Below are 26,634 nucleotides of genomic sequence, written 5' to 3'. Positions count from 1 at the left end.
AGCATTATAGAGCACCCATGTGACTACAGCATGGGTCAAGCAGATACTAAACCTACAGAATGTGGCCTACAGCAGAGGGGCATAAACACACACAGTTCTACATCCTACTGCAACCCTTGGCACACAGAAGCCCATGCAAATACAGCAGGAACATACGTATGCAGTCCAGGACTACCCCTAGAGGCATGTATTGCGCCACCTGCGACTAAAACATGCAAACCTAAAGTACAGGAAGGCTGTGTATCTGGTCACTGTGACCAAGTGAGGAGTGACTCTGCCCCAAGACCGGCCCGGGAAAGCCGTCCTACCGAGACATTGCCAGAGCCATGAACTGCACATAGGAGGTGACAGGGCGGGAGCTGCAGCTTCCTACCCCCCCTGCAACCCGCCTGGCCATACCAGACTGAGGGAACCTCTCAACCCAGAGACCAAGTAACAGACTCCGCCAGGGGTGTGTGTGTGGGGGCAGCCTGATCCCTCGTGCCAACATGGCGGCACAGGAAGAGCCGGCCCCTCGTAGAGACCCTCTTAGCTTTGGCAATACTTGTGGCCCCTTGGCCCTCGTGGATCCCACGGCCCAGAGTGAGCAGCAGCTAAGAGGGCCTGCCCAAGCTTTCTCTGAAGTGAGGGCCGATGGGAGCATTGTAAGATGGCGCCTCATGGCAGTGGCCATCATCACATCGACGAGCCGTCCTGCATAGGACGGCCAGAAATGAATTGCAATCATTCCTGGACACGAGGGGGCAGTGCAGCGCAGAGCACGTGACGGCCAATATTGAAACCAGGAATGTTCTTTTCTCTGAAGAACGAGAGAAAAAAAAGATCACAAACAACAAATGAAAAAAAAAAACAACCAATCCAAAGACTGGGAGTCCTTGTTTTTTTTCTGCAGCACCACCCCCAGGAGCCAGCACTGATGAGTGACACTGCACCCACACTGGATTGGTCCCTTCAGTCGTTTTTCTGGAGCTCGGCAAGCAGGCAAGTACCGAAGGACCAGTGCCCTAGATATGATAGGTTATTTATAACGCACTTAATAACGCACGCGGGGATCAAACCTGTGGCGCTCTGCGTCGTCTTGCTTCCAAGACGAGCATGTTGCCCCTGAGCTATCCTCCCGAGATAAACCCCCAGAACTTATGGGCGTATATCCCAATCCACCCCTGTGTTTGAATAAAAGCACTAGGACCTTGGGTTCATGCGTCACACGGCCTGCCACGTTACGCGGATGTGGACATGGACAGACTTCCGGACAGCAATGCTAGCCATCAGGGTAAAGGCAGGCCTTGGGCTGCAGAGCTAGTCCCCAGGGTGCACAGATTCTACAAGTTCAGAACAGCACAGCTAGTCCCCGGGGTACACAGATTCTACAAGTTCAGAACAGCACAGCTAGTCCCCGGGGTACACAGATTCTACAAGTTCAGAACAGCACAGCTAGTCCCCGGGGTACACAGATTCTACAAGTTCAGAACAGCACAGCTAGTCCCCGGGATGCACAGCTTCTACAAGTTCAGAACAGCACAGCTAGTCCCCGGGGTACACAGATTCTACAAGTTCAGAACAGCACAGCTAGTCCCCGGGGTACACAGATTCTACAAGTTCAGAACAGCACAGCTAGTCCCCGGGGTACACAGATTCTACAAGTTCAGAACAGCACAGCTAGTCCCCGGGGTGCACAGCTTCTACAAGTTCAGAACAGCACAGCTAGTCCCCGGGGTGCACAGCTTCTACAAGTTCAGAACAGCACAGCTAGTCCCCGGGGTGCACAGATTCTACAAGTTCAGAACAGCACAGCTAGTCCCCGGGGTGCACAGATTCTACAAGTTCAGAACAGCACAGCTAGGCCCCGGGGTGCACAGATTCTACAAGTTCAGAACAGCACAGCTAGTCCCCGGGGTGCACAGATTCTACAAGTTCAGAACAGCACAGCTAGTCCCCGGGGTACACAGATTCTACAAGTTCAGAACAGCACAGCTAGTCCCCGGGGTACACAGATTCTACAAGCTCAGAACAGCACAGCTTGTCCCCGGGGTACACAGATTCTACAAGTTCAGAACAGCACAGCTTGTCCCCGGGGTACACAGATTCTACAAGTTCAGAACAGCACAGCTAGTCCCCGGGGTACACAGATTCTACAAGTTCAGAACAGCACAGCTAGTCCCCGGGGTACACAGATTCTACAAGTTCAGAACAGCACAGCTAGTCCCCGGGGTACACAGATTCTACAAGTTCAGAACAGCACAGCTAGTCCCCGGGGTACACAGATTCTACAAGTTCAGAACAGCACAGCTAGTCCCCGGGGTACACAGATTCTACAAATTCAGAACAGCACAGCTAGTCATTGGGGTACACAGATTCTACAAGTTCAGAACAGCACAGCACACAGATTCTACGAGTTCAGATGTCAACAGCACAGCTAGTCATTGGGTTACACAGGGTTCAAATGTTCAGATCTCTGGCAGCAGAGCTAGTCCTCAGGTTACACAGATTCTACAAGTTCAGGTGCCCACCAGCAAAGGTCTAGGTGGCATCTCGAGGTCTTCAAGGGAAAGGTTGGCCGACCAGCCCCTAGAGCCCCCCACAGAGAATGCGCTGTGATGCGAGTAACCCCGAATCCAGCCCAGGCCATTCTGAACAATACATATTAAAAAAACCTCTGCTGGCAGGATATGACTTTACATCATTTGTAAGGCGCATCCAAAGTGGCCCGGAAGCATATATATATGGAAGCCACAAAAATGAGTAAATGCCCAAAAACTACCCACTGCCAAGCTGTCAAATAATTGACCCTAATCATTTTGAGAAAGCATTTGAGCTTAGACAACGCCCTAGGAAACGTCTAGACCCCTCTAAACCTTCCCCTAGTTGTGCATGGCTCGGATTTGTAGGAGGGCATGTCCTGCTACAAAGCAGTGGGTGCATCCAAAGGAGCAGCGAGGATCTCCATCCTTAGATGCTGAAGCAGCAGCGAGGATCTCAATCCTTAGAGCGGTGCATCGTGCCAAGTGGCCTCGTGCTGAAGCAGCAGCGAGGAACTCAATCCTTAGAGCGGTGCATCGTGCCAAGTGGCCTCGTGCTGAAGCAGCAGCAAGGATCTCAATCCTTAGAGCTGTGCATCGTGCCAAGAGACCTCTTGCTGAAGCAGCAGCGAGGATCTCAATCCTTAGATGCTGAAGCGGCGAGGATCTCAATCCTTAGAGCTGTGCATTGTGCCAAGTGACCTCGTGCTGGAGCAGCAGCAAGGATTTCAATCTTTAGAGCTGTGCATCGTGACAAGTGGCCTCGTGCTGGAGCAGCAGCGAGGATCTCAGTCCTTGGAGCTGTGCATCGTGCTAAGTGGCCTCGTGCTGAAGCAGCAGCGAGGATCTCCATCCTTAGAGCTGTGCATAGTGCCAAGTGGCCTCGTGCTGGAGCAGCAGCGAGGATCTCAGTCCTTAGAGCTGTGCATCGTGATAAGTGGCCTCGTGCTGAAGCAGCAGCGAGGATCTCCATCCTTAGAGCTGTGCATCGTGATAAGTGGCCTCGTGCTGGAGCAGCAGCGAGGATGTCAATCCTTAGAGCTGTGCATCGTGATAAGTGGCCTCGTGCTGAAGCAGCAGCGAGGATGTCAATCCTTAGAGCTGTGCATCGTGCTAAGTGACCTCGTGCTGGAGCAGCAGCAAGGATCTCAATCCTTAGAGCTGTGCATCGTGACAAGTGGCCTCGTGCTGGAGCAGCAGCGAAGATCTCAATCCTTAGAGCTGTGCATCATGACAAGTGACCTCGTTCTGACCCCCCTGGGGAACACCCTGCTGCCTTCATACTAAGAAATTGAACATTGACAGTGCTCGTCTTTCAGCCAAGGAAGGCCCACTCGAAGGCTCACAGTGAGGGGAGTGACTTCGCTGAAAATGCTGGCGGTGGGGGTCATGGCATCTGAAGGAAAGGGGCAGGTGGCTGTCGGGGATGACACTAAACCACTACAGCGCAACAGTCCCTTTCCTACGTGCTGTCATAACTTCCAGAAGACTGGCATAAAAGACACACCCCAGTCTTATGAACGTTATAACAATGCTGCACCTTAAGATTTCAATCCTAAAGACCCGTCAAGCAAGGCCCGTTTAGCTGAATACAAGCAGAATGTCAACTATGCACGACAGACAAGCCCGGTGTAGCGTAGTCTCTGCATGCGATTCAGAGCTCAGGTCACACGCATAGGTTACATAGGGAAGGCAGTGTAAAGGGCATTTTCCAACAAAATGAACACACATTGTGGAATAAAAGCTGCTGCGCACGTTGGGGCACCCAACTATCAGGTGAAAAAAAAATCAGTGTCTCTTGTGAACAGTGCAGCACAAAAAACAATTCCTACTTACAAAGAGGAAACCAAACTAGGAGAACCGTGCAGGGAGTCAGTGCAGGCCTTGAACAGGATTCATTTTCATCAGCAGAACATCGCCTAATGCAGCGATTCCCATCGCAAGAAGATGGCGTGCGGAGGGAGGCCCTTGACGTAGTGCCCGATGATGTCCTCCAACCCGGCACAGGAAGGCAGAGAACTGCAGGCCCTTGTGCCCAGGAGTCGCGGACTGATGATGCCAGTACGAAATGTCAGGACAGAAAGTGACACAGTAAAAAAGGGCTAGACCGGCTGCCCCAACATAGACCATGCTTGCTTTATCATAGATGCACAGAAAGAAAGTCATGCCACAGTAAGAGAGGGCTAGACCGGCTGCCCCAAGATATACCATGCTTGCTTTATCATAAATACCCAGAAAGAAAGTCATGCCACAGTAAGAAAGGGCTAGACTGGCTGCCCTAAAATGCCAGTCTAGCCACGTAATAACATATACCATGCTTGCTTTATCAAGATGGCCAGAACGAAAGTCATGCCACAGTAAAAGAGGGCTAGACCGGCTGCCCCAAAAATGTCAGTCTAGTCAAGTAATCCATGCTTGCCTTATCAAGATGCCTAGAGTGAAAGCCATGCAACAGTAAGAAAGGGCTAGACCGGCTGCATCAAAATGCCAGTTTAGCTATGTATTAACACATGCCAGGCTTTCTTTATCAGGATGCCCAGAAAGTCATGCTACAGTAAGAAAGGGCTACACTGGTTCCCCAAAACGCCAGCATGGGGATCCGTGCTGCGCGTGTCTGGGTGATGGTGAGCTTCCAGGTGCGTTATGCTGAGAGACAGCGGTTTGTATTGCCATGTGGGCCCCAGCTGTCACACTGCGCTGATGTCATATGAGCCGGGCCGATTGGCGGATACTTCCGCATTGGAGGCTCCGGCGCAGACCGTAGTTCCAGCACGTTGTTTCCGCTTACGTGCAGTCTCGGTCTAGCTCTCCTGCATCGTGGCGGTCGCTGGGAGGTACTTCAGCCTCTCACTCCCAGCGATCGCTGCGTTGCAACCCCGTAGCTTTTGCTTCCTGCTTTTGGGTGAGAACGCTAGTTTTTCCGTCTCGCGGCTTGTTCCGTGCTATTTCCTTTCGCCTCTCCTAGCTTCCGGCGAGGCTTTTTTCTTCTCTCTCTCCTCTCTTTAGTTTTGCCTTGGCTTTCCTTCGGTTCCTGCGGCTCGCTCGGGCCGCCGGCACGAGTCTCTCTCGCTACTCCTTCTTGCGGAGCGAGGGCTTCTTGGTCTCCGCCCCTATCAGCTCACGTCTGCCTCCTCCAACCCTCAGAAGCCGACCACCCACTCTTCTGCTACCACTGGAGCCTACGTACCATCTACCTCCTTGGAAGACTCCTATTTGGCCTCATTCCTTACAAGGGTTTTTTCTGCCGTCAAGGCTTTTCCCCTTGTCGCCTGCTACGGGAGAGGAGTCCCAGGACTGCTTGTTTCAAGCATTCACTGTGGCTTCCTCTCGTGGTAGACAAGTGTCTTCGGCTACGAAGAGAGACTTCTGCTCACGTCGGCATCTCAATACAGAAGAATTGGAGGATTACCGATCAGGTGAGGAGAGTGGGGAGGAGAGGGAGACAAAATCGGACAGCTGCATACTAAGGAGAGGTGCCCCGCGAGCCTGGTTAGGAGGGAAGGCGGGGGGAGAATCTAACGTGGTGGGATGATAGAGTAGATAAATAGGGGCATGTGTTAAGGGGGGGCGCCATTTATGAAGGTGAGCACCTGATGGGTGAGACCTACCTGTCTGTCATATGAAGCATGAGGTAGAGAAGGAACAAGCGAGAGGCAGTAGGATGGAGGGCGGTGGTGGAGACGATGTCTGGGGTGGGCGAGAGAGAAACAGAGAAACAGACGGGCAGAGAGAAACAGGGAGAGAAAAACAGAGGGAGGAAGAGAGACACAAGGAGTTACAAAGGAAGAGAGACATACAGGGGGAGAGAGGCGCAAAGAGGGAGAGAGACAAAAAGAGAAAGACGCAGAGAAACAGGCAGAGGGAGAGACAGAGGGGGAGAGAGAGACAGACAGAGGGACAGCGAGGGGGAGACAAGAAACAGACAGGGATAAACAGGTAGCGAGACAGAGGAAAAGCGAGATAGGCAGAGGGAGACAGAGGTACAGAGAGGGGCAGGAGGCAGTGACCGAGAGAGAAACACAGGCACAGATAGGGAGAAACAGCCAGAGAGACAGCGGGGCACAGAGAGGGAGGGAGAGAGAAAGTGGGGGAGAGAGGAGGGATCCTGGGAGGGGCGAGGGGGGAGATGGGTGAGCAAGGAAGGGAATGGGTGCTGTGCATTGTTGGGGGTCCTTCTGAATAGATACTATTAAGTCATTTGTGATGGTTTGTTCCATGAACTAAAACATTTTAAAAGTGGAGGCGTGGCTAAAGATTTCATCTCCCAAATGCAGTGCGCACGATTTCATACGGCATCATTCGCCCTCCCACCCCCCCCCCCCCACTCCACACACATTGGTGGCGGATGGCCTTTTAACGCAAACACAAACAAAAACTGCAGGGCCATTACAGATGCAGGAAACTCCTCTATTAGAGCCCTGTCCAGGCCTCTGGGGCAAAATGCATTCAAACCTCCTAATTTGCATGTGGATTGCACAGAAAAGCACATTGCAATGAGCATCATCAGGCTTTGATAGTTGGAGGCACCAAGGAAGCGACGTTAGAACAAGTTGCCATAAGTGAGCCAAGTGGCAAGTAACTTTGTGGCGCAATATACCTACATTGCACTATTGTTTATATGTAGCAACAGCATGACATGTGAACATACATAAGCTATGAAGTGACTCCCTTACAGAGCTGCACATAAGACACAGTGTGATTAAATGATTTGCCCAAGATCACCCACTTTGGTTAAATGGTGAAACCGGGATGGGGACAATTTAAGCAACTGAGCACATCTCCTCAGGTCTAGTTGATATAGATATTTATTAAAGGTTTTGCTTTGCATTTCATGTGCTTAAATAATGCTTTATTTGTATCAATGGCCTTGGAAGCAAACCACATTACATAATAACATAACATAACATAATAAACTAACCTTTCATAATAAACAAAATGTGCACTATATACATTTTCATAGAAATAGGTTGCGCAGTAAGCATAATATTTTACTTTTATCCCCCCCCCCGATGTGACGAAACCGATGGGGTCATCACTCGTTTCATGGCAGGGACCTCCCCTCATGTGGCCAGGGGACGGCAGCCACTACCTGATCCTGACCCTGGGGGCGGTTATATGGGGGAGGATCACATGGGGGGGAGACAACCTCTAGGGAAGTGTTGTGGCATCATCAGTTGAGACATAGTATCCCCCATTTTCTTCTTAGGATACCCACCCATAAATGCCTTAATGGCATACTGTTACACCTCCCCTCAGCCACCTAGGAAGAGTGTTGAAAACCCTTTCACCAGATCTGTATACAAACGATCAAAAACTGACTTGCCTTTCAAAACCACCAAGAACGTTTGCCCAAACTTCATATGCAAGTCGTCAAGAATGAACTTCCATGTCCATAAGCACAGGAATACTGGGACAAGGAAGAGGGATCGAGTAATACAGATCACCCAAGGCCAAGAGCAAAAGCCACACTCTAGTTGTTACAAGCGCTTATACAGCAGGGAAATATAAACAACTGAAACAGCTGACCAAGGAGAGCTGCTGGCGGGAGAAGACTACATCTCTCTGAAGCATTTCCTAAAAACTGCTGACCGCACAACTGAAGCATTTATTTGCGATTACCAGTTTGACAAGCATATAACATCCTTATACCTGTGATAAAACACAAAGGATGGGGCACAAAAATTACAGGGTATTTGTGTGGTAGTCCGACAAAAAATAAAACATTTAAAAGAAAACTAGTGAATGCAAGCAGAATGTTTCAGTATGGAAATTACTTTGTTTTTCTACTGAAGTGTAAAATGCACATTTGGGAAACAGTAGTGTGCCTTGTATGTAGGAAGCCTGCTTTTAACAGTGATGCCCCCTTCCAGTGTTAGTCATGGCCCTTTGATTCCTGTGGCATCCCTTTCAGGTCAGAAGAAAAAAAACAGACTGAGGGAGCAGAGACTGCAGATGCGCGAGTGACAGCTGGGGAAAGGAGCACAGAGCAGATTGGGTGCTCGGTAAAGCCTGGCCAGGGCTGAGGCAGGCAGGGAGACATCTGATGCCGGATCTCGGACAGGGCAGGGTGCCAACTTTTGATTTTCACTACAGGGGCATAAATACCCCCACCTCTGCCCTGAATATAAGCAAGCGACCAGCCCAACCCATGCCCTGGCCAAACACATTTTATAGCACTTTTTTTTTGTTGAAAACTTTATTTATATTTTCCAATAAGACATAGAACAGGATCCACAATAGGGAACAATTCTCAAAAGTTCTAACATTAGTATTTACAGAAGGTATTAACTATCAATGAGCTAAATGAGTACTTCCTAAAAGATTATAATTATGCAATGAGCATATTAAACATACCAGTAACCTATTGTCATCAACCCTCTCTATACACAATTAGTAAATTTGTATAAGATCTAAAACCAAGACAAAAGAGGGAGAAAACATGGAGAACGAAGTAGAGAGACGAGAAAACAAATAATAACCAAGCACCCCACATAAAACAGACACCCCACACCCAGGATGCCTTATATTTGTACTAACCCACATGATCACGTGCTATCATTCACTAAACCCACTTCTAGGCACCATACAAATCATTAAAGGGCGGCCAGATATCCAAATACATCCTTTCCCGATTTCTCCTATAAAACATATAACTTTCAAAATCTGATAACTGCATATCATTGACCCATTCTTCCACCTGCGGCTTTTTCCTAGTTTTCCACATTCGCAAAATGTGTTTCACTGCCACTATTGAAGTCTTGTTAATCCAACACCTATACCTTCTAGCAGTCATACATCTTCCTCCATCTGATAATTTTGACAAGGGTGTCCTCAGAAAGCTTATAGACAATACTGTATCCAACCAATCTAACACACCCCCCCCCAGAATCTCTGTGATCTTGAACAATTCCACACCATGTGAACCATAGTCCCTCTCTCTTCCCCACATCCCCTGCATACCTCATTATCTAGGAGACTAAATCCATGCATACGCACAGGTGTCCAATACAGACCACCCAGAATGTTCTGATGAACTACGTGCAAGTTTAAATCCAATTTACTCCTAGAACCCGTCTGTAGTTTCTTCCCCCATTCGTCTTCCGAAATTGGGCACTGCAACTCATTTTCCCATTTTTCTTTCAGCCCATCCCATGACTTAACAGTAGTATCTTCTGGAGGCATTAGATTGTTGCAAGTAGATATTGCGCGTGGAAATGATTTCAGTACTTCACATGAGACAGGTTCAGTTCCCAGTGAACCTGACAACATTCCTAGTCTTTGACAAAGAAGTATCTTAACTTCGTTATACCTAGTCATCTCCCTCATTCCCAAACTAAACTTCCTCTGCAACTCTAAAAAGGGAACCATCCGTCCGTCCTGTATAATGTCCTCTATCATTAAAATACCTTTAACAATCCAACTACTCCAATACAAAGTTTTGTTTGCCAGCTGAATACTTGGATTACCCCAAACAGAAGCCTTGGAATGCAAATAAATATTCTGATCATTATCCATCAACCAAGAAACTAGAGTCATACGTGTTGCATCTATAGTTTGCAATCTAACTCGCCTTGAGTAAATATTGTTAAATTCCAATGGGCAAAATACCTCCCTCTCAATTGTAAGCCAAATTGGCTCATAGCCGTCAATGGATACCATATAATGAGAAACCTTTTTTAAAATAAAGCCCCTATGGTACTTAACCAGATCCGGGTAACCAAATCCACCCTCCTGTACTTTACGCAACAGAATATATTTAGGAATTTTGGCTTTCCCCTTCTCACCCCATAGAATTCTCTAAAATGTATTATCAATCCTTTTAAATAGTTTCTTACTAGAAGGCAAGGGAAGTGATTGGATTAAATATAACACTTTTGGCAATAAAGTCATTTTAATGGCATTAACATCAGCCCAAAATCCCATATTCAAACTCTCCCATTTTCTGATACATCTAATTAGGTCAGTAATCAAAATTTTAACATTTGACCCAACAATTCCTTTCAAGTCCCTGGCGAGGTATACCCCTAAATACTAAACCTTCAAATCAGACCATTTACAGTTCAAATCCTCAAAATCACCCCTCATACATCCCTCTGAAAGTGGAAAACCTCTGACTTTTCCCAGTGTACTTTGTGACCAGAAAGTTTACCCACGCTTTCAAAAGCTCTGTTTAGGGCACTACTCCTCTCCCTTGAATTTGATAATATAAATACCATGTCATCAGCATATGACAAGACTTTGATTTCCGAGTCCCCAAACGTTATTCCCTTGATACCATTATCCCTACGTATATACGCAAGAAAGGATTCTAAAGCCAAGTTAAACAAGAACGGTGACAGCTGGCATCCCTGCCTTGTACCCCTCTCCAATTTAAACAAAGCGGAAGCCTCATTGTTCACCCATGTTCTAGCTGTCGCATCACCATGAAGACATCTGATGGCTTGCAAGAAAAGAAAGCCAAATCATAACCTTTGCATCATGAACTCCAAAAATGCCCAATTCACTCTGTCGAAGGCTTTCTCAGCATCAATAAATACAAATATTGTTTCCTGAAGCACATCCCTTGCTAATCCCAATATATCAATAATGGTCCTGATATTGTCAAACCCGGACCTATTCCTCATAAATCCTACTTGTGATTTGTGTATTAGGCCCCCAATATATTTATCCAACCTATTAGCTAATACTTTAGAGAACATTTTTATATCCACATTAAGTAAAGAGATGGGTATAGAATTACCACACTTCTTATGATCCTTTCCTGGTTTCAGAATCAGTGTTATAAGGGCTTCCCCACACTGATCGGCAAATGGTCCCTTTGCAGATGAAATCATTGAACAGATCACACAGGCCTATGCCCAAATGATCTATAAAACTCTGAAGGCAAACCATCCAATCCTGGTGACTTGCAAACATCAAGTTGTTTGATGGCTTTTAAGATCTCTCTTATTTCAAATTTTGCATCTAATGCCTTTGCATCTTCAGTTTTTAATTTGGAAAGGTCCAATTCGCTAAAAAAGGTCTCTAGTTCTGACTCTAATGGAAAAGTAACTTCTGATTAAATGGCTTTGTAATAAGAACGGAAACATTGGCAAATGTCTGCATTCTTAATAGCAATTTCACCTTGTGCGTTCTCAATATTTTGTATAAATGATGATTCCGTCATCCCTTTCAGTCTATTAGCCACTAATCTACCGCTCTTATCCCCACGTACACCCTTTCAGCCATCATATTTGTTTTGCGTTTCAGTTCTTCCTGTGTACGAGACATCTTTAGGCGATCTTCCAAATTTTTTGTTTGTGCATATTTCCTTTGAAGAGCAGCTAACTCCCCCCTCTAAGTTACGTATCTCCTGTAACCCCCTTATGGCAGCCTTAAAACTATCCCACACAGTTTGAATATCCGTAGAACCTATGTTTACCTTGAATAATATCTCAATATATGCTTTGAGGTGATTTATTTCATTGTCATTTCTTAATGTACCTGCTTTCATGCGCCATCTTAAGAAGTTTGATTTTTCTCCACCTACTGCCAACCTTAAATCCACCAAAGCATGATCAGAAATTTCACGTTCCCTAATGTTTGCACTCAGCAACTTATCAACCAAGCTCTCTGATATCAGTATATCGTTAATCCAGGAAAAGGAATCATGCATTGGTGAATAGAAGGAGTATTCTCTACTAGAGGACTGTAATCCTCCATGCATCTGCCAGATTGAATCTTTCAAGGAACAAACCAAACTCTCCACTGATCTCATAATGTGTGAATCTGCACACTGCTGATCGATCGACAGCATGATCAAGAACACAATTAAAGTATCCACCAATTATAATTGTGCCACCCTGCATATCACGTAGCAACCACGTAATAGTCTCAATGAATAATTTATTTGAGAGGACATGGACCATATACACATCCAATTGTAATAACCTTACCACTATACAAAATGTCAACTAACAGTATCCTACCTTCTCCATCCACTTTCTCAATCTTAAGAATAAATCCCTTCTTAAAGGGGACACCAACTCTCTTTGATTCGATATCTCACGAGGATACTTATTGTTGGTCAGATATTTCCTAGATTCATTCAATAAGTGAGTTTCTTGTAAAAGCCCTGCATCCGCCTTTGTTCTCCATAATCTAGCCATCACTTTTGCCCATTTCTTGGGGCAGTTTAAACCCTTAACATTCCAAGACACAAACGTTAAGTCACCCATTTTATCACAAACACTGTATATATTTGCAACACATCATGAGCCAAGTAAATATCTCTGTTCACACATCACAGTTAGTGAACGATCTCATTAATACGTGAATTCCTCGTGTGTATCCTATGTACACTGCTCTCCATTATGCATGCTTCTGCCTTACAACATACAACCAACACATAAAACAGACAGACAGACAGTACATTACAACAACAAAAAATAAATCTGCAAAAGATTTGACCTATGGCCGTCCAAGTCAGACAGAACCATCTAAGAGTATTCTCCTGAATTGTCCAACTGTGTTCTCAACCTTAGACTCCCGATTATCGGTGTCCATTATCAGAAAGACGTTCATCCACATTTCTTCTCCTACTGCAACCCTATACTTCCTAAACTATGTCACACAAGTCATTCCCAATCCCAAATCATTATAACCTCCCACCATCCACTCCGGATACCATATCTTACAGTGAATGTTTACACCCCAAGTCTCCTCATCCATTCAGCTGGATCTATTAACCTTTCCCCACCCACCCACCATCAAATCCATCTCTAATATTATGCAATTTCTCAATATAGACTACCTCTCTAAATTTCAATAATAAACCCTGTAATGTACATTTGTTGTCCAATAATATACCCAACCAAAGCATACCGATTCCTTTCCCAATCAGTGTAATATATTGTTTGTGTTACCAGGGAATTCTTTAGAGAAGGATATAACTGTGCCAATTTGAAACCACTTCTGCCCAAAGAAGTTTAAAAAAACAAATGTAGCATTTCTTCATTGTCTGTTTGCAACTGAGACCCTTAGTCACATAAAGGCAATAAGTGTTCATACATGCAAACCCACTATCGAACTGCATGGCATCAGGGTATCCCAACCAACAATTCGAAGAGCATCCCACAAATGTTCCAAGCACCCACTCCCGCAGGATTACTACGAGACAGTTCTATATAAATGTTGCTCTCCCACGTTTCCCAATGCAGGTTCAGTCACTTATCAGACCCGCTCAGCTGCCATTCCTTATAGATCTTGTTGTTTGAAAGAAAATATGCCAAACTTAAAGGGAGTAAGCAACGAAAACTAAGGTAGAATCATGCCTAAACAGTATAAACACATATCCTTTACATAATGAGCCCCAAACGGTCTAATTCACGCTGAGCAAAGCATATTAAATACATCTCGTTCTTGGTTATGCCCGCGCTCAGGTCCTGCATCTGAAACAGTAACTTCCAGAATATTGTACACGTATATATGCATTCCATCTCATATCACGAAATGCATATTAGCAAAATCAGCGTACCCACGCTAGAAATGCAAGCTCAGAAATGATTTAATCCATGCAAGCAAACCATATTCATTACATCTCATGTTTGGTTTTGCACCAGTAACTGCTTGGAATATTGTGCACGTACACATTCATTCCCTCTCACATCACAGAAAACAGATTGACAAAATCAGTGTACCTGCGATATAAATGCATGTTCAATATTGAAGCTGGACAAATATAGGCAAGTCAAATGCCTGCATGCAGTGTATTATCACAACGTTCTTCCCCGAACCGTGCGAAAGCTCCAAGTCTCTAGGTACCCATGCGGTTTAAATCGCCACTCACCGGTGCAGTCATTGCATTAAAGTCATCCATCTAATTAAAACTTCTGACATCGAGGGACGCACACGAGTTCCCCAACAATACACCATATTCTCCTCATTATACAGGCCCTTCCAGCACATACTGTGTATCATTTGGATGATCAACAAAGCAACTTCCTGGATTACGTGCTGACGCTTCACAGTCGATGAGGTCCTTTACTCGAAACCGCCTGCATATCGATCTTTCAAATAAAAGCAAACGCACCAGCAGTTTCCAACGGATACTTTGCCAATAAGCAACATTTCCAAAAACAAACAAAAAACCAAGAGGTAGGAATAAACAATGTTCAACATAAGCCACAACACTAGATGTAAATAACGGCATAACAGAAGCTGGTGAAAACAATCATCCCTTCTTTCTTCCGGCGTTTTTGTGACCAGATGTAGCTGCTGATTCTTCCATAGGCTCTTGATCCAAATCAGAAAGGAATGCTTCAGCTCCTTTATGTAAATTGAAAGAGTGAACCTGTCCATCAATCGCTACCCTAAAAATTGCAGGATAAATCATGTAGTGTTTAAGTTTTTATTCCTTGCTTTCTCTTTTGCCAAATTAAAATGATTGCGCTTCTCAAGGATATCCCTGCTTAGGTCACCAAATTTTGTGACACAGAATACCCTCCCCACCAAACCCCCCCCAAGCGAGATGCCCCATTTCGTGTGCTCTTTTAAGAACCAATTCCTTTACAGGAAATCTCAGGAACCTGCCTTGGTCTTTATCCCATGACCTGCTTTGGACCCAAGGATCTATGCGCTCTTTCAATTTCAAGAGGTATTTTGGGGTCCAATTTAAGCAGCTTTATCAAGTTCTTCTCTAGAAAATCCACAGGGCCATTCCTCTCAGCATTTTCAGGAAATCCTGCTATCCGGATGTTGTTTCTCCTAGTAAGATTTTCCTGTTCAGAGATTTTGAGGGTTCATTTCTCATTTTGCAGCTGTAAATCCCCTATCTGTTCAGTTATCCTCTGTGCTCCTTTAGCCACTGAAGTCACGTGGTTCTCCATAGAGGCAACCTTACTGGATAACTCAGTATATCCCTCCTCTTGGTTTTTATAAGGAATTGCAAACAGTCATACGCTTAACAGCCAGTTTTGAATATATAACATCTCAGCAACGGTCTCTCAACCTGCTGAGCTACCCTGGTAGCTTTCTACTGTAGAGCGGGTCTATGGATCCCGTAGTGTGCTGTAGATCACTGCATTACCCACAGTATTTTGGGTGCACCACTGCCATGGAAGTGATTGAGTGTGGAATTGATGTACAGTGTGGAGTTTGGGAAGAAGCAGCAGGAAAGAAATGGCCCAATTATTTAAATATTATTTTGAACATCGCCTTTTGAGTCGAGTCCAACTGCCAGCTCCGCCTCCTAAGAACAATGCCCCTCCTCCAAACCCCACCTCCACCACTGACCAGGAAGTCTGGGCCTAGCACGGGGGTCAGTGAGTGCCGAGCTCTGCCAGAGTTAAGGAGGGGTGATGGGGGGGCGACCCTTTCATGCCACTGAATGCTCAAGCAAAGATCACTCGTAAGGGGGGGGGCAGTTTATAAATGAATATTCCGTGCCTCTTGCCCGGCACATACTCCCTGGGGGGCTACTGAGGAAAGGTCCCTGTATATTCAGCCACACGGCTTCCGCTGACTCAGTTTTCCACAGCGGATACTGTGGCCTGCCACCCACTGGCGGGCACTGCCCTCCCTGCTCCTGGACAGCAAGGGACTTCTCCTCCCATCCATAAACCACCCTTGCCCCCACTGCCTCCCTCCGCAGCAGAAACCAAAGTTTAATGATCCGTCAGAACTCGATGTTGCCCTTATTTTCGGGGTGGATAGCTCAGGGGTTAAGTACTCGCCGTTGACAGTGGCGCCATGCTGCAGTGCGCAAGTGCAAATTCCCGCAGGCCCAGCCGAGTCTTTCATTCTTCCAAGGTCGACACATTGTGTACCACTGAATTGGCATTACAGTGCTTAGAAACTAGATGGATCCGGAATGAAGCGCTATATAACATCGTGATGTTATTACTATGAGTGTGGCGGTTATCGTGACTTCCATCGATTGATGGATTGTGTGATGTTCTGTGATAATCGCATGAAGGAAAGCAGTTTCTAAAAACAGCCAATGCGGGTTGGGGGCTTTGAATGTTTATATCCTGTCGGATGGTCTAGGGCCGACTCAGCCCTTCAATAACAGCTTCCATTACAGCACTTAGAAACTGCCATGATGCGCTCTATAAAGAAGACCTGATTATTATATATTTAGAAACACCAAACGCATGAGACTAAACGAAAAACCTGCTGTTCGGTTCCTCCAGGGAATCATAGCACATGGATAGATGCAATTCCTAATAGATCTTACAGGCCAAGACCTCGGAGTTATCCAGCTAAGTTACACACATTTACAGGCTCAGACCTCAGTGCTAGGTTACACAGATCTTACAGGCTCAGGCCCCAACAGAGCCACCCCCACGTTACACAGACCTTACAGGCTAAGACGTCGGCGTTATCCAGCCAAGTTACACACATCTTACAGGCTCAGACCTCAGTGCTAGGTTACACAGATCTTACAGGCTCAGGCCCCAACAGAGCCAGCCCCCACATTACACAGCTCTTACAGGCTCAGACCCCAACAGAGACATCCCTCATGTTACACAGATCTTAAAGGCTCAGACCTCAGTGCAATCCATCCAGGTTACACAGATCTTACAGGCTCAGACTCCAACACAGACATCCCTCAGGTTACACAGATCTTACAGGCTCCGGCCCCAACAGAGACATCCCTCATGTTACACAGATCTTACAGGCTCAGACCTCAGTGCAATCCATCCAGGTTACACAGATCTTACAGGCTCTGGACCCAACAGAGACATCCCTCAGGTTACACAGATCTTACAGGCTCAGAATCCAATAGAGACATCCCCTCGGGTTACACAGATCTTACAGGCTCTGGCCCCAACCGAGGCATCCCTCAGGTTACACAGATCTTACAGGCTCTGGCCCCAACAGAGACATCCCTCAGGTTACACAGATCTTACAGGCTCAGAATCCAATAGAGACATCCCCTCAGGTTACACAGATCTTACAGGCTCCGGCCCCAACAGAGGCATCCCTCAGGTTACACAGATCTTACAGGCCCCAACAGAGCCGCCCCCAGGTTACACAGATCTTACAGGCTCAGACCTCAGTGCTATCCACCCAGGTTACACATATCTTACAGGCCGAGGCCCCAACATAGACATCCCTCAGGTTACCCAGATGTTACAGGTTGAGGCTCCAACAGAGACATCCCTCGGGTTACCCAGATCTTACAGGCCCCAACAGAGACATCCCTCAGGCTACCCAGATCTTACAGGCCCCAACAGAGCCATCCCCCAGGTTACACAGATCTTACAGGCTCAGCCCTCAGTGCTATCCATCCAGGTTACACAGATCTTACAGGCACAGGTCCCAACAGAGGCATCCCTCAGGTTACACAGATCTTACAGGCCCCAACAGAGCCAACCCCCGGTTACAGAGATCTTACAGGCTCAGACCTCAGTGCAATCCATCCAGGTTACACAGATCTTACAGGCTCTGGACCCAACAGAGACATCCCTCAGGTTACACAGATCTTACAGGCTCAGACCCCAACAGAGCCACCCCCAGGTTACACAGATCTTACAGGCTCATCCCTCAGTGCTATCCACCCAGGTTACACATCTTACAGGCTGAGGCCCCAACACAGACATCCCTCAGGTTACCCAGATGTTACAGGTTGAGGCCCCAACATAGACATCCCTCAGGTTACCCAGATGTTACAGGTTGAGGCCCCAACAGAGCCATCCCCCAGGTTACACAGATCTTACAGGCTCATCCCTCAGTGCTATCCATCCAGGTTACACAGATCTTACTGGCCCAGGTCCCAACAGAGACATCCCTCAGGTTACACAGATCTTACAGGCCCCAACAGAGCCACCCCCCAGGTTACACAGATCTTACAGGCTCAGACCTCAGTGCTATCCACCCAGGTTACACATATCTTACAGGCCCAGGCCCCAACATAGACATCCCTCAGGTTACCCAGATGTTACAGGTTGAGGCCCCAACAGAGACATCCCTCGGGTTACCCAGATCTTACAGGCCCCAACAGAGACATCCCTCAGGTTACCCAGATCTTACAGGCCCCAACAGAGCCATCCCCCAGGTTACACAGATCTTACAGGCTCAGCCCTCAGTGCTATCCATCCAGGTTACACAGATCTACAGGCCCAGGTCCCAACAGACATCCCTCAGGTTACACAGATCTTACAGGCCCCAACAGAGCCACCCCCCAGGTTACACAGATCTTACAGGCTCAGACCTCAGTGCTATCCACCCAGGTTACACATATTTTACAGGCCCAGGCCCCAACATAGACATCCCTCAGGTTACCCAGATGTTACAGGTTGAGGCCCCAACAGAGACATCCCTCGGGTTACCCAGATTTTACAGGCCCCAACAGAGACATCCCTCAGGTTACCCAGATCTTACAGGCCCCAACAGAGCCATCCCCCGGTTACAGAGATCTTACAGGCTCAGACCTCTGCGATCCATCCAGGTTACACAGATCTTACAGGCTGCCTCAGACATCCCTCAGGTTACACAGATCTTACAGGCTCGTGCCCCAACAGAGCCATCCCCCAGGTTACACAGATATTACAGGCTCAGGCCACAACAGAGCTATCTCTCAGCTTACAGATCTTACAGGCCTCAACAGAGACATCCATCAGGTTACACACAGCTTTTGGCTCCGCATCAGGCAGCAACGTTATCCCTCAGGTAAGACAGATCTGGCAGTTTAGAGCCTCAGAGCAGAGAAAGCCCTCGCATTATAGTGATCTGAAAGACCACAGCCTTGGCTGGTAGATCAATCAGGTTCCACAGGCCCCTGGGCTCGCACAACTAGCTTTCCCTTTACACACATGGGAGAGATTCAAGCTTCATGCAGCAAAGCCATGGCCATGTTCCAGAGCACTCCTAGCCTCACGTTACACACATCCACGCAGATCCCGCAAGCCTGGGCCTGGGGTACACAGACCTTACACCCCGCGACATTAGACCACAGGTTAATCCCTCTGGCTATATAGGCTCTACAGGCTCACCCAGCAGAGCTGTCCCTCAGGTTACACAGATTCCACAAGCCTGGGCCTCAGGCTACACAGACCTTACACCCCGAGACATTAAACCACAGGTTAATCCCTCTGGCTATATAGGCTCTATAGGCTTACCAAGCAGAGCTGTCCCTCAGGTTACACAGATCACAGATGCCGCAGGCAGCAGAGCTATCCAGTTACACAGATCACAGAAGCCGCAGGCAGCAGAGCTGGCCCTCAGGTTACACAGATCACAGATGCTGCAGGCAGCAGAGCCATCACTCAGGTTACACAGATCACAGATGCCGCAGGCAGCAGAGCTCTCCCTCAGGTTACACAGATCACAGATGCCGCAGGCAGCAGAGCTCTCCCTCAGGCTACACAGATCCCGCAGGCAGCAGAGCCATCCCTCAAGTTACACAGACCACAGATGCCGCAGGAAGCAGAGCTATCCCTCGGGTTACACAGATCACAGATGCCGCAGGCAGCAGAGCCGTCCCTCAGGTTACACAGATCATAAATGCCGCAGGAGCATCGCTGTCTCTCAGGTTACACAGATCACAGATGCCGCAGGCAGCAGAGCCGTCCCTCAGGTTACACAGATCACAGATGCAGCAGGCAGCAGAGCTCTCCCTCAGGCTACACAGATCCCGCAGGCGGCAGAGCCGTCCCTCAGGTTACACAGATCACAGATGCTGCAGGCAGCAGAGCTCTCCCTCAGGTTACACAGATCACAGATGGCGCAGGCAGCAGAGCTATCCCTCAGGTTACACAGATCACAGATGGCGCAGGCAGCAGAGCTGTCCCTCAGGTTACACAGATCACAGATTGCGCAGGCAGCAGAGCTGTCCCTCAGGTTACACAGATCACAGATGCTGCAGGCAGCAGAGCTGTCCCTCAGGTTACACAGATCACAGATGGCGCAGGCAGCAGAGCTGTCCCTCAGGTTACACAGATCACAGATGGCGCAGGCAGCAGAGCTGTCCCCTCAGGTTACACAGATCACAGATGCTGCAGGCAGCAGAGCTGTCCCTCAGGTTACACAGATCACAGATGGCGCAGGCAGCAGAGCTCTCCCTCAGGCTACACAGATCCCGCAGGCGGCAGAGCCATCCCTCAGGCTACACAGATCACAGATGCTGCAGGCAGCAGAGCCGTCCCTCAGGCTACACAGATCACAGATGCTGCAGGCAGCAGAGCCATCACTCAGGTTACACAGATCCCACAGGCAGCAGAGCTCTCCCTCAGGCTACACAGATCCCGCAGGCAGCAGAGCTGTCCCTCAGGTTACACAGATCACAGATGGCGCAGGCAGCAGAGCTGTCCCTCAGTGAGCAGAGCTATTCCCCCCCACTGCCCCCATCTGCTGCGAGCTACCCCTCACTCACCTCAGGCAGGATGTAGTACCAGGTGGTCCTCATGACCGGTCACAGGGAGAGTGGAGGGCTGGCAGCGGCATCATCTGAAGTCCCACCGCACCCCTCCACGTGCCCGCTGACACACTCAAGGGCACAATCATCCAAGAGGGGATGGGGGGGTACCAGGGTCTAACTAGGGCGAAGCCTCTAAACCCAGGCTCTAGGGAGGGGGTCAGTGGCAAGTCAGACTATATCTAGTGGCACAGTGCTGGTGGTCTCGAGGCTGTATGGAGGTCCTGGGGATGAGCCCAGGCCATGCTGCTACCATATGTTTACATCTGGGCCCCCAAAATAGTCCAGGTCCCGCCTAACATTCCCATGCTGGCCCTCACAGGCTAACATCAGCGCTTCACAGGTCAGCAATGCTCCTTCACAGGCCTATCCTTGCTCCTCACAGGCCCATGCTTGCTTCTCACAGGTGCGCAATGCTCCTTCACAGGCCCATCCTTGCTTCTCACAGGTCCGCAATGCTCCTTCACAGGCCCATGCTTGCTCCTCACAGGTCCGCAATGCTGCTTCACAGGCCGATGCTTGCTTCTCACAGGTCCACAATGCTCCTTCACAAGCCCATGCTTGCTTCTCACAGGTCCGCAATGCTCCTTCACAGGCCCATGCTTGCTTCTCACAGGTCTGCAATGCTCCTTCACAGGCCCATGCTTGCTTCTCACAGGTCCGCAATGCTCCTTCACAGGCCCATGCTTGCTCCTCACAGGTCCGCAATGCTCCTTCACAGGCCCATGCTTGCTCCTCACAGGTCCGCAATGCTGCTTCACAGGCCCATGCTTGCTCCTCACAGGTCCACAATGCTCCTTCACAGGCCCATGCTTGCTTCTCAGGGGTCCATGCCAGCCTTCACAGTTCCACAATGGTCCCCGTCAGCGCCTCATACGTCCACGACCGCCCATCACAGGTTCATGACAGCGCCTCAAAAAGTGCACGGCTGCCCTGGAAAGGTCCGCGGCCCCACATCACGTGCCCATGTATGCTGGTCACAGGTCCACATGGCCCCTCACAGGCTGAGCTCTTCACAGGTCCACAGCGATCTGCCCCATCACACCACCCATGTGCACGTCCTCCCTCACGGCCACACGCCAACCCCCAGGCATTCGCTATAGGCCCATATGAGGCCCATGCCTCATCACAGGCTCACGTCTGTACCCACAGGCCCGTGCCTCTCACCGCAGCCTGAGGTCTGGCCCCACAGCTCCACCTCGGCCCCAAGAATGCCCAGGACTCTGCGTCAGCCCCAAAGATGCCCCCGAATGGGCAGCAGCTTCCTTTCACAGGTCCATGTCTGCCCGGCCGCCTCCACAGGGCCACCGACACCGCCACAGGCTCCCGCGCCTCTCCTCCGGCTGGCGACAGCACAGAATGAATGGCTCGATGGCTGGCCAGTGGAAAGGAGAACTTGGCAAGAGGCAAAGGGGAAGTTATCACATGAGAAGGGACAGCAGAGAGCGGTCTCCAAAGGAGGCGCTCACCACACCCAAGCGAATGGCAAAGGAGGCAGGGGGGCTGCAGAGGGCGCAGCCAGCTAAAGGCACGCAGAGCAAGGCAGGTGGGGGTGAGAAGAATACCGTGGGAGGTCGAGGAGGAGGGCCAAGAGCAGGAGTGTGTACAAGAAACGAGAGCGCCAAGAACTCCGCAAACGTCAGTGTCCGTCTAAAGGCCTCCAGTGACAGCTCCGGCCCCGTCCTGCCAGTGACTACTGGAAAGAAACACAGTGGGACTTGCACAACTAATTGCTTCCAGGGGGAACTTGTTTCAAATTGAAAGCAAAGCTCTCATCTTTCAGCTCACACAAAAAAAACGAATAATAGAGCCCCATAGATCCAGAGTAGAGGTCATTATCGTGGCATAATGACTGCTCCCAAGATATGGGCAGAGGGACATAGAATGGGAAAGGGTCACTATCCCAATTGATAATGAACTCTCCCTAGGACCATCGGGCCATTAGCACTTAGGAATAGTAGCAGTGCGGTGCTAGCTCTGTAGTTGTGGTGGTGTAACAATGCGGTGCTAGCTTTGTAGTTGTGGTGTAGCAATGCAGTGCTAGCTTTGTACTGGTGGTGTAGCAATGCGGTGCTAGCTTTGTAGTTGTGGTGGTGTAGCAATGCGGTGCTAGCTTTGTAGTTGGTGGTGTAGCAATGCGGTGCTAGCTTTGTAGTTGTGGTGGTGTAGCAATGCGGTGCTAGCTTTGTAGTTGTGGTGGTGTAGCAATGCGGTGCTAGCTTTGTAGTTGTGGTGGTGTAGCAATGCGGTGCTAGCTTTGTAGTTGTGGTGGTGTAGCAATGCGGTGCCAGCTTTGTAGTGGTGGTGGTGTAGCAATGCAGTGCTAGCTTTGTAGTGGTTGTGGTGTAGCAATGCAGTGCTAGCTTTGTATTGGTGGTGTAGCAATGCAGTGCTAGCTTTGTAGTTGTGGTGTAGCAATGCGGTGCTAGCTTTGTAGTTGTGGTGGTGTAGCAATGCGGTGCTAGCTTTGTAGTTGTGGTGGTGGTGTAGCAATGCAGTGCTAGCTTTGTAGTGGTGGTGGTGTAGCAATGCAGTGCTAGCTTTGTAGTTGTGGTGTAGCAATGCGGTGCCAGCTTTGTAGTTGTGGTGGTGTAGCAATGCAGTGCTAGCTTTGTAGTTGTGGTGGTGTAGCAATGCGGTGCTAGCTTTGTAGTTGTGGTGGTGTAGCAATGCGGTGCTAGCTTTGTAGTTGTGGTGGTGTAGCAATGCGGTGCCAGCTTTGTAGTTGTGGTGGTGTAGCAATGCAGTGCTAGCTTTGTAGTTGTGGTGTAGCAATGCGGTGCTAGCTTTGTAGTTGTGGTGGTGTAGCAATGCGGTGCTAGCTTTGTAGTTGTGGTGGTGTAGCAATGCGGTGCTAGCTTTGTAGTTGTGGTGGTGTAGCAATGCGGTGCTAGCTTTGTAGTTGTGGTGTAGCAATGCGGTGCTAGCTTTGTAGTTGTGGTGGTGTAGCAATGCGGTGCTAGCTTTGTAGTTGTGGTGGTGTAGCAATGCGGTGCTAGGTTTGTAGTTGTGGTGGTGTAGCAATGCGGTGCCAGCTTTGTAGTGGTGGTGGTGTAGCAATGCAGTGCTAGCTTTGTAGTGGTTGTGGTGTAGCAATGCAGTGCTAGCTTTGTATTGGTGGTGTAGCAATGCAGTGCTAGCTTTGTAGTTGTGGTGTAGCAATGCGGTGCTAGCTTTGTAGTTGTGGTGGTGTAGCAATGCGGTGCTAGCTTTGTAGTTGTGGTGGTGTAGCAATGCAGTGCTAGCTTTGTAGTGGTGGTGGTGTAGCAATGCAGTGCTAGCTTTGTAGTTGTGGTGTAGCAATGCGGTGCTAGCTTTGTAGTTGTGGTGGTGTAGCAATGCGGTGCTAGCTTTGTAGTTGTGGTGGTGTAGCAATGCGGTGCTAGCTTTGTAGTTGTGGTGGTGTAGCAATGCGGTGCTAGCTTTGTAGTTGTGGTGGTGTAGCAATGCGGTGCTAGCTTTGTAGTTGTGGTGGTGTAGCAATGCGGTGCCAGCTTTGTAGTGGTGGTGGTGTAGCAATGCAGTGCTAGCTTTGTAGTGGTTGTGGTGTAGCAATGCAGTGCTAGCTTTGTATTGGTGGTGTAGCAATGCAGTGCTAGCTTTGTAGTTGTGGTGTAGCAATGCGGTGCTAGCTTTGTAGTTGTGGTGGTGTAGCAATGCGGTGCTAGCTTTGTAGTTGTGGTGGTGTAGCAATGCAGTGCTAGCTTTGTAGTGGTGGTGGTGTAGCAATGCAGTGCTAGCTTTGTAGTTGTGGTGGTGTAGCAATGCGGTGCTAGCTTTGTAGTTGTGGTGGTGTAGCAATGCGGTGCTAGCTTTGTAGTTGTGGTGGTGTAGCAATGCGGTGCTAGCTTTGTAGTTGTGGTGGTGTAGCAATGCGGTGCTAGCTTTGTAGTTGTGGTGGTGTAGCAATGCGGTGCTAGCTTTGTAGTTGTGGTGGTGTAGCAATGCGGTGCCAGCTTTGTAGTGGTGGTGGTGGTGTAGCAATGCAGTGCTAGCTTTGTAGTGGTTGTGGTGTAGCAATGCAGTGCTAGCTTTGTATTGGTGGTGTAGCAATGCAGTGCTAGCTTTGTAGTTGTGGTGTAGCAATGCGGTGCTAGCTTTGTAGTTGTGGTGGTGTAGCAATGCGGTGCTAGCTTTGTAGTTGTGGTGGTGTAGCAATGCAGTGCTAGCTTTGTAGTGGTGGTGGTGTAGCAATGCAGTGCTAGCTTTGTAGTTGTGGTGTAGCAATGCGGTGCTAGCTTTGTAGTTGTGGTGGTGTAGCAATGCGGTGCTAGCTTTGTTGTTGTGGTGGTGTAGCAATGCGGTGCTAGCTTTGTAGTTGTGGTGGTGTAGCAATGCGGTGCTAGCTTTGTAGTTGTGGTGGTGTAGCAATGCGGTGCTAGCTTTGTAGTTGTGGTGGTGTAGCAATGCGGTGCCAGCTTTGTAGTGGTGGTGGTGTAGCACTGCAGTGCTAGCTTTGTAGTGGTTGTGGTGTAGCAATGCAGTGCTAGCTTTGTATTGGTGGTGTAGCAATGCAGTGCTAGCTTTGTAGTTGTGGTGTAGCAATGCGGTGCTAGCTTTGTAGTTGTGGTGGTGTAGCAATGCGGTGCTAGCTTTGTAGTTGTGGTGGTGTAGCAATGCAGTGCTAGCTTTGTAGTGGTGGTGGTGTAGCAATGCAGTGCTAGCTTTGTAGTTGTGGTGGTGTAGCAATGCGGTGCTAGCAATTCCAACTACAGCTCCTTCAATATTGATGGTAATATAATCCCCGTCGCCAAAGAGGTGAAGACCCTTGGGTTCTATCTGGACTCTACCCTGTCCCTAAGGAAACAAGTGAACTCCCTGGCCTCATCCACAGCCTATACCAGTAAACTTATCAAAGCATGCAGACCCTTCCCCTCACCAGCTAGCTGCATTATCCTAGCCAATGCACCGATCCTCTCAAAACTGGATTATTGCAATGCACTGTATGCAGGCGCCAGCAAATGCATTATCAATAAACTTCAAACCCTGCAAAACAATGCGCTCAGAACGGCCCTGAACCTCCCAATCAGAGAGCACATCTCAAATGTGCGTAGAAATTACAACTGGCTAAAAATTAGCGATAGGATCACCTTCAAAATTGTCACACTCACATTCAAATGCCTGAACAATGCAGCCCCCCCATACCTCAGAGACAGAATAATAAGGAAAACCTCTGCACGACCAACCAGAACAGTCAACTCCTTCTGCCTCCAAACCCCGAGATTACGTCTAAAAAAACAGGAGGCAATAGCTTCCCTGTGCAAGCAGCTCAATACTGGAATGCCCTACCAGTCGAACTAAGAAGGGACCAGCCCTACAACCGCTTCAGGCACCACACCCGCACCTGGCTCCGACGCAACAACCTCTGAAACGGTTACGCTCACCTGGCTCCCACAGAGGCGTTGATCTGAACTGGACAGCTGCGGTCTCCACCAATATGACGCGTAGTGCCAAGATGATGGACTGGACTGGCCCACCCAGCTTTGTTTGCTTGGCCCGTTGGAATATTCTTCTGCAAATGGAGAAAGGGAATTAACCACCCATGCAGTTGAGTGTAAATCCCCCCACCCCCGCTGTTCTCCCCACGGATCCCCTTTGATGTCCCCTCTTATAGTCTCACCTGATGGTTTGAAAAGATGAGCTCTCCATCCTGCATTGAGCGCAGGGGCGCGTTGATAACCAGTTGCTTCACTGGCTCGAAGGAATTGGTGAGTTCCA

The 26,634-nt window shown here is 48.7% G+C and overlaps 1 protein-coding gene across 4 annotated transcripts in view; it reads right to left on the bottom strand.

The window, feature by feature from the left end:
• RGL2 (ral guanine nucleotide dissociation stimulator like 2) overlaps positions 1 to 26,634 on the bottom strand; it is a 309,124-nt gene that overhangs the window by 202,594 nt on the left and 79,896 nt on the right. Inside the window, exon 1 of one of the 4 annotated variants that reach the window (XM_069635224.1) lies at positions 20,875 to 22,257. The exons of the other annotated variants lie outside the window; for them this stretch is intronic. Coding sequence (XP_069491325.1) covers positions 20,875 to 20,907 — 33 coding nt within the window. The 5' untranslated portion in view covers positions 20,908 to 22,257. Of the gene's footprint in view, positions 1 to 20,874; positions 22,258 to 26,634 lie in introns of those variants that run through there. 4 annotated transcript variants of the gene reach the window in all.

This window comes from Ambystoma mexicanum, chromosome 13, assembly GCF_040938575.1.
Source record: "Ambystoma mexicanum isolate Mex_15411 chromosome 13, UKY_AmexF1_1, whole genome shotgun sequence".
NCBI classification, from domain to species: domain Eukaryota; kingdom Metazoa; phylum Chordata; class Amphibia; order Caudata; family Ambystomatidae; genus Ambystoma; species Ambystoma mexicanum.
Note: the sequence above shows the minus strand (reverse complement) of the source record. Positions and strands in the feature narration are given on the sequence as shown.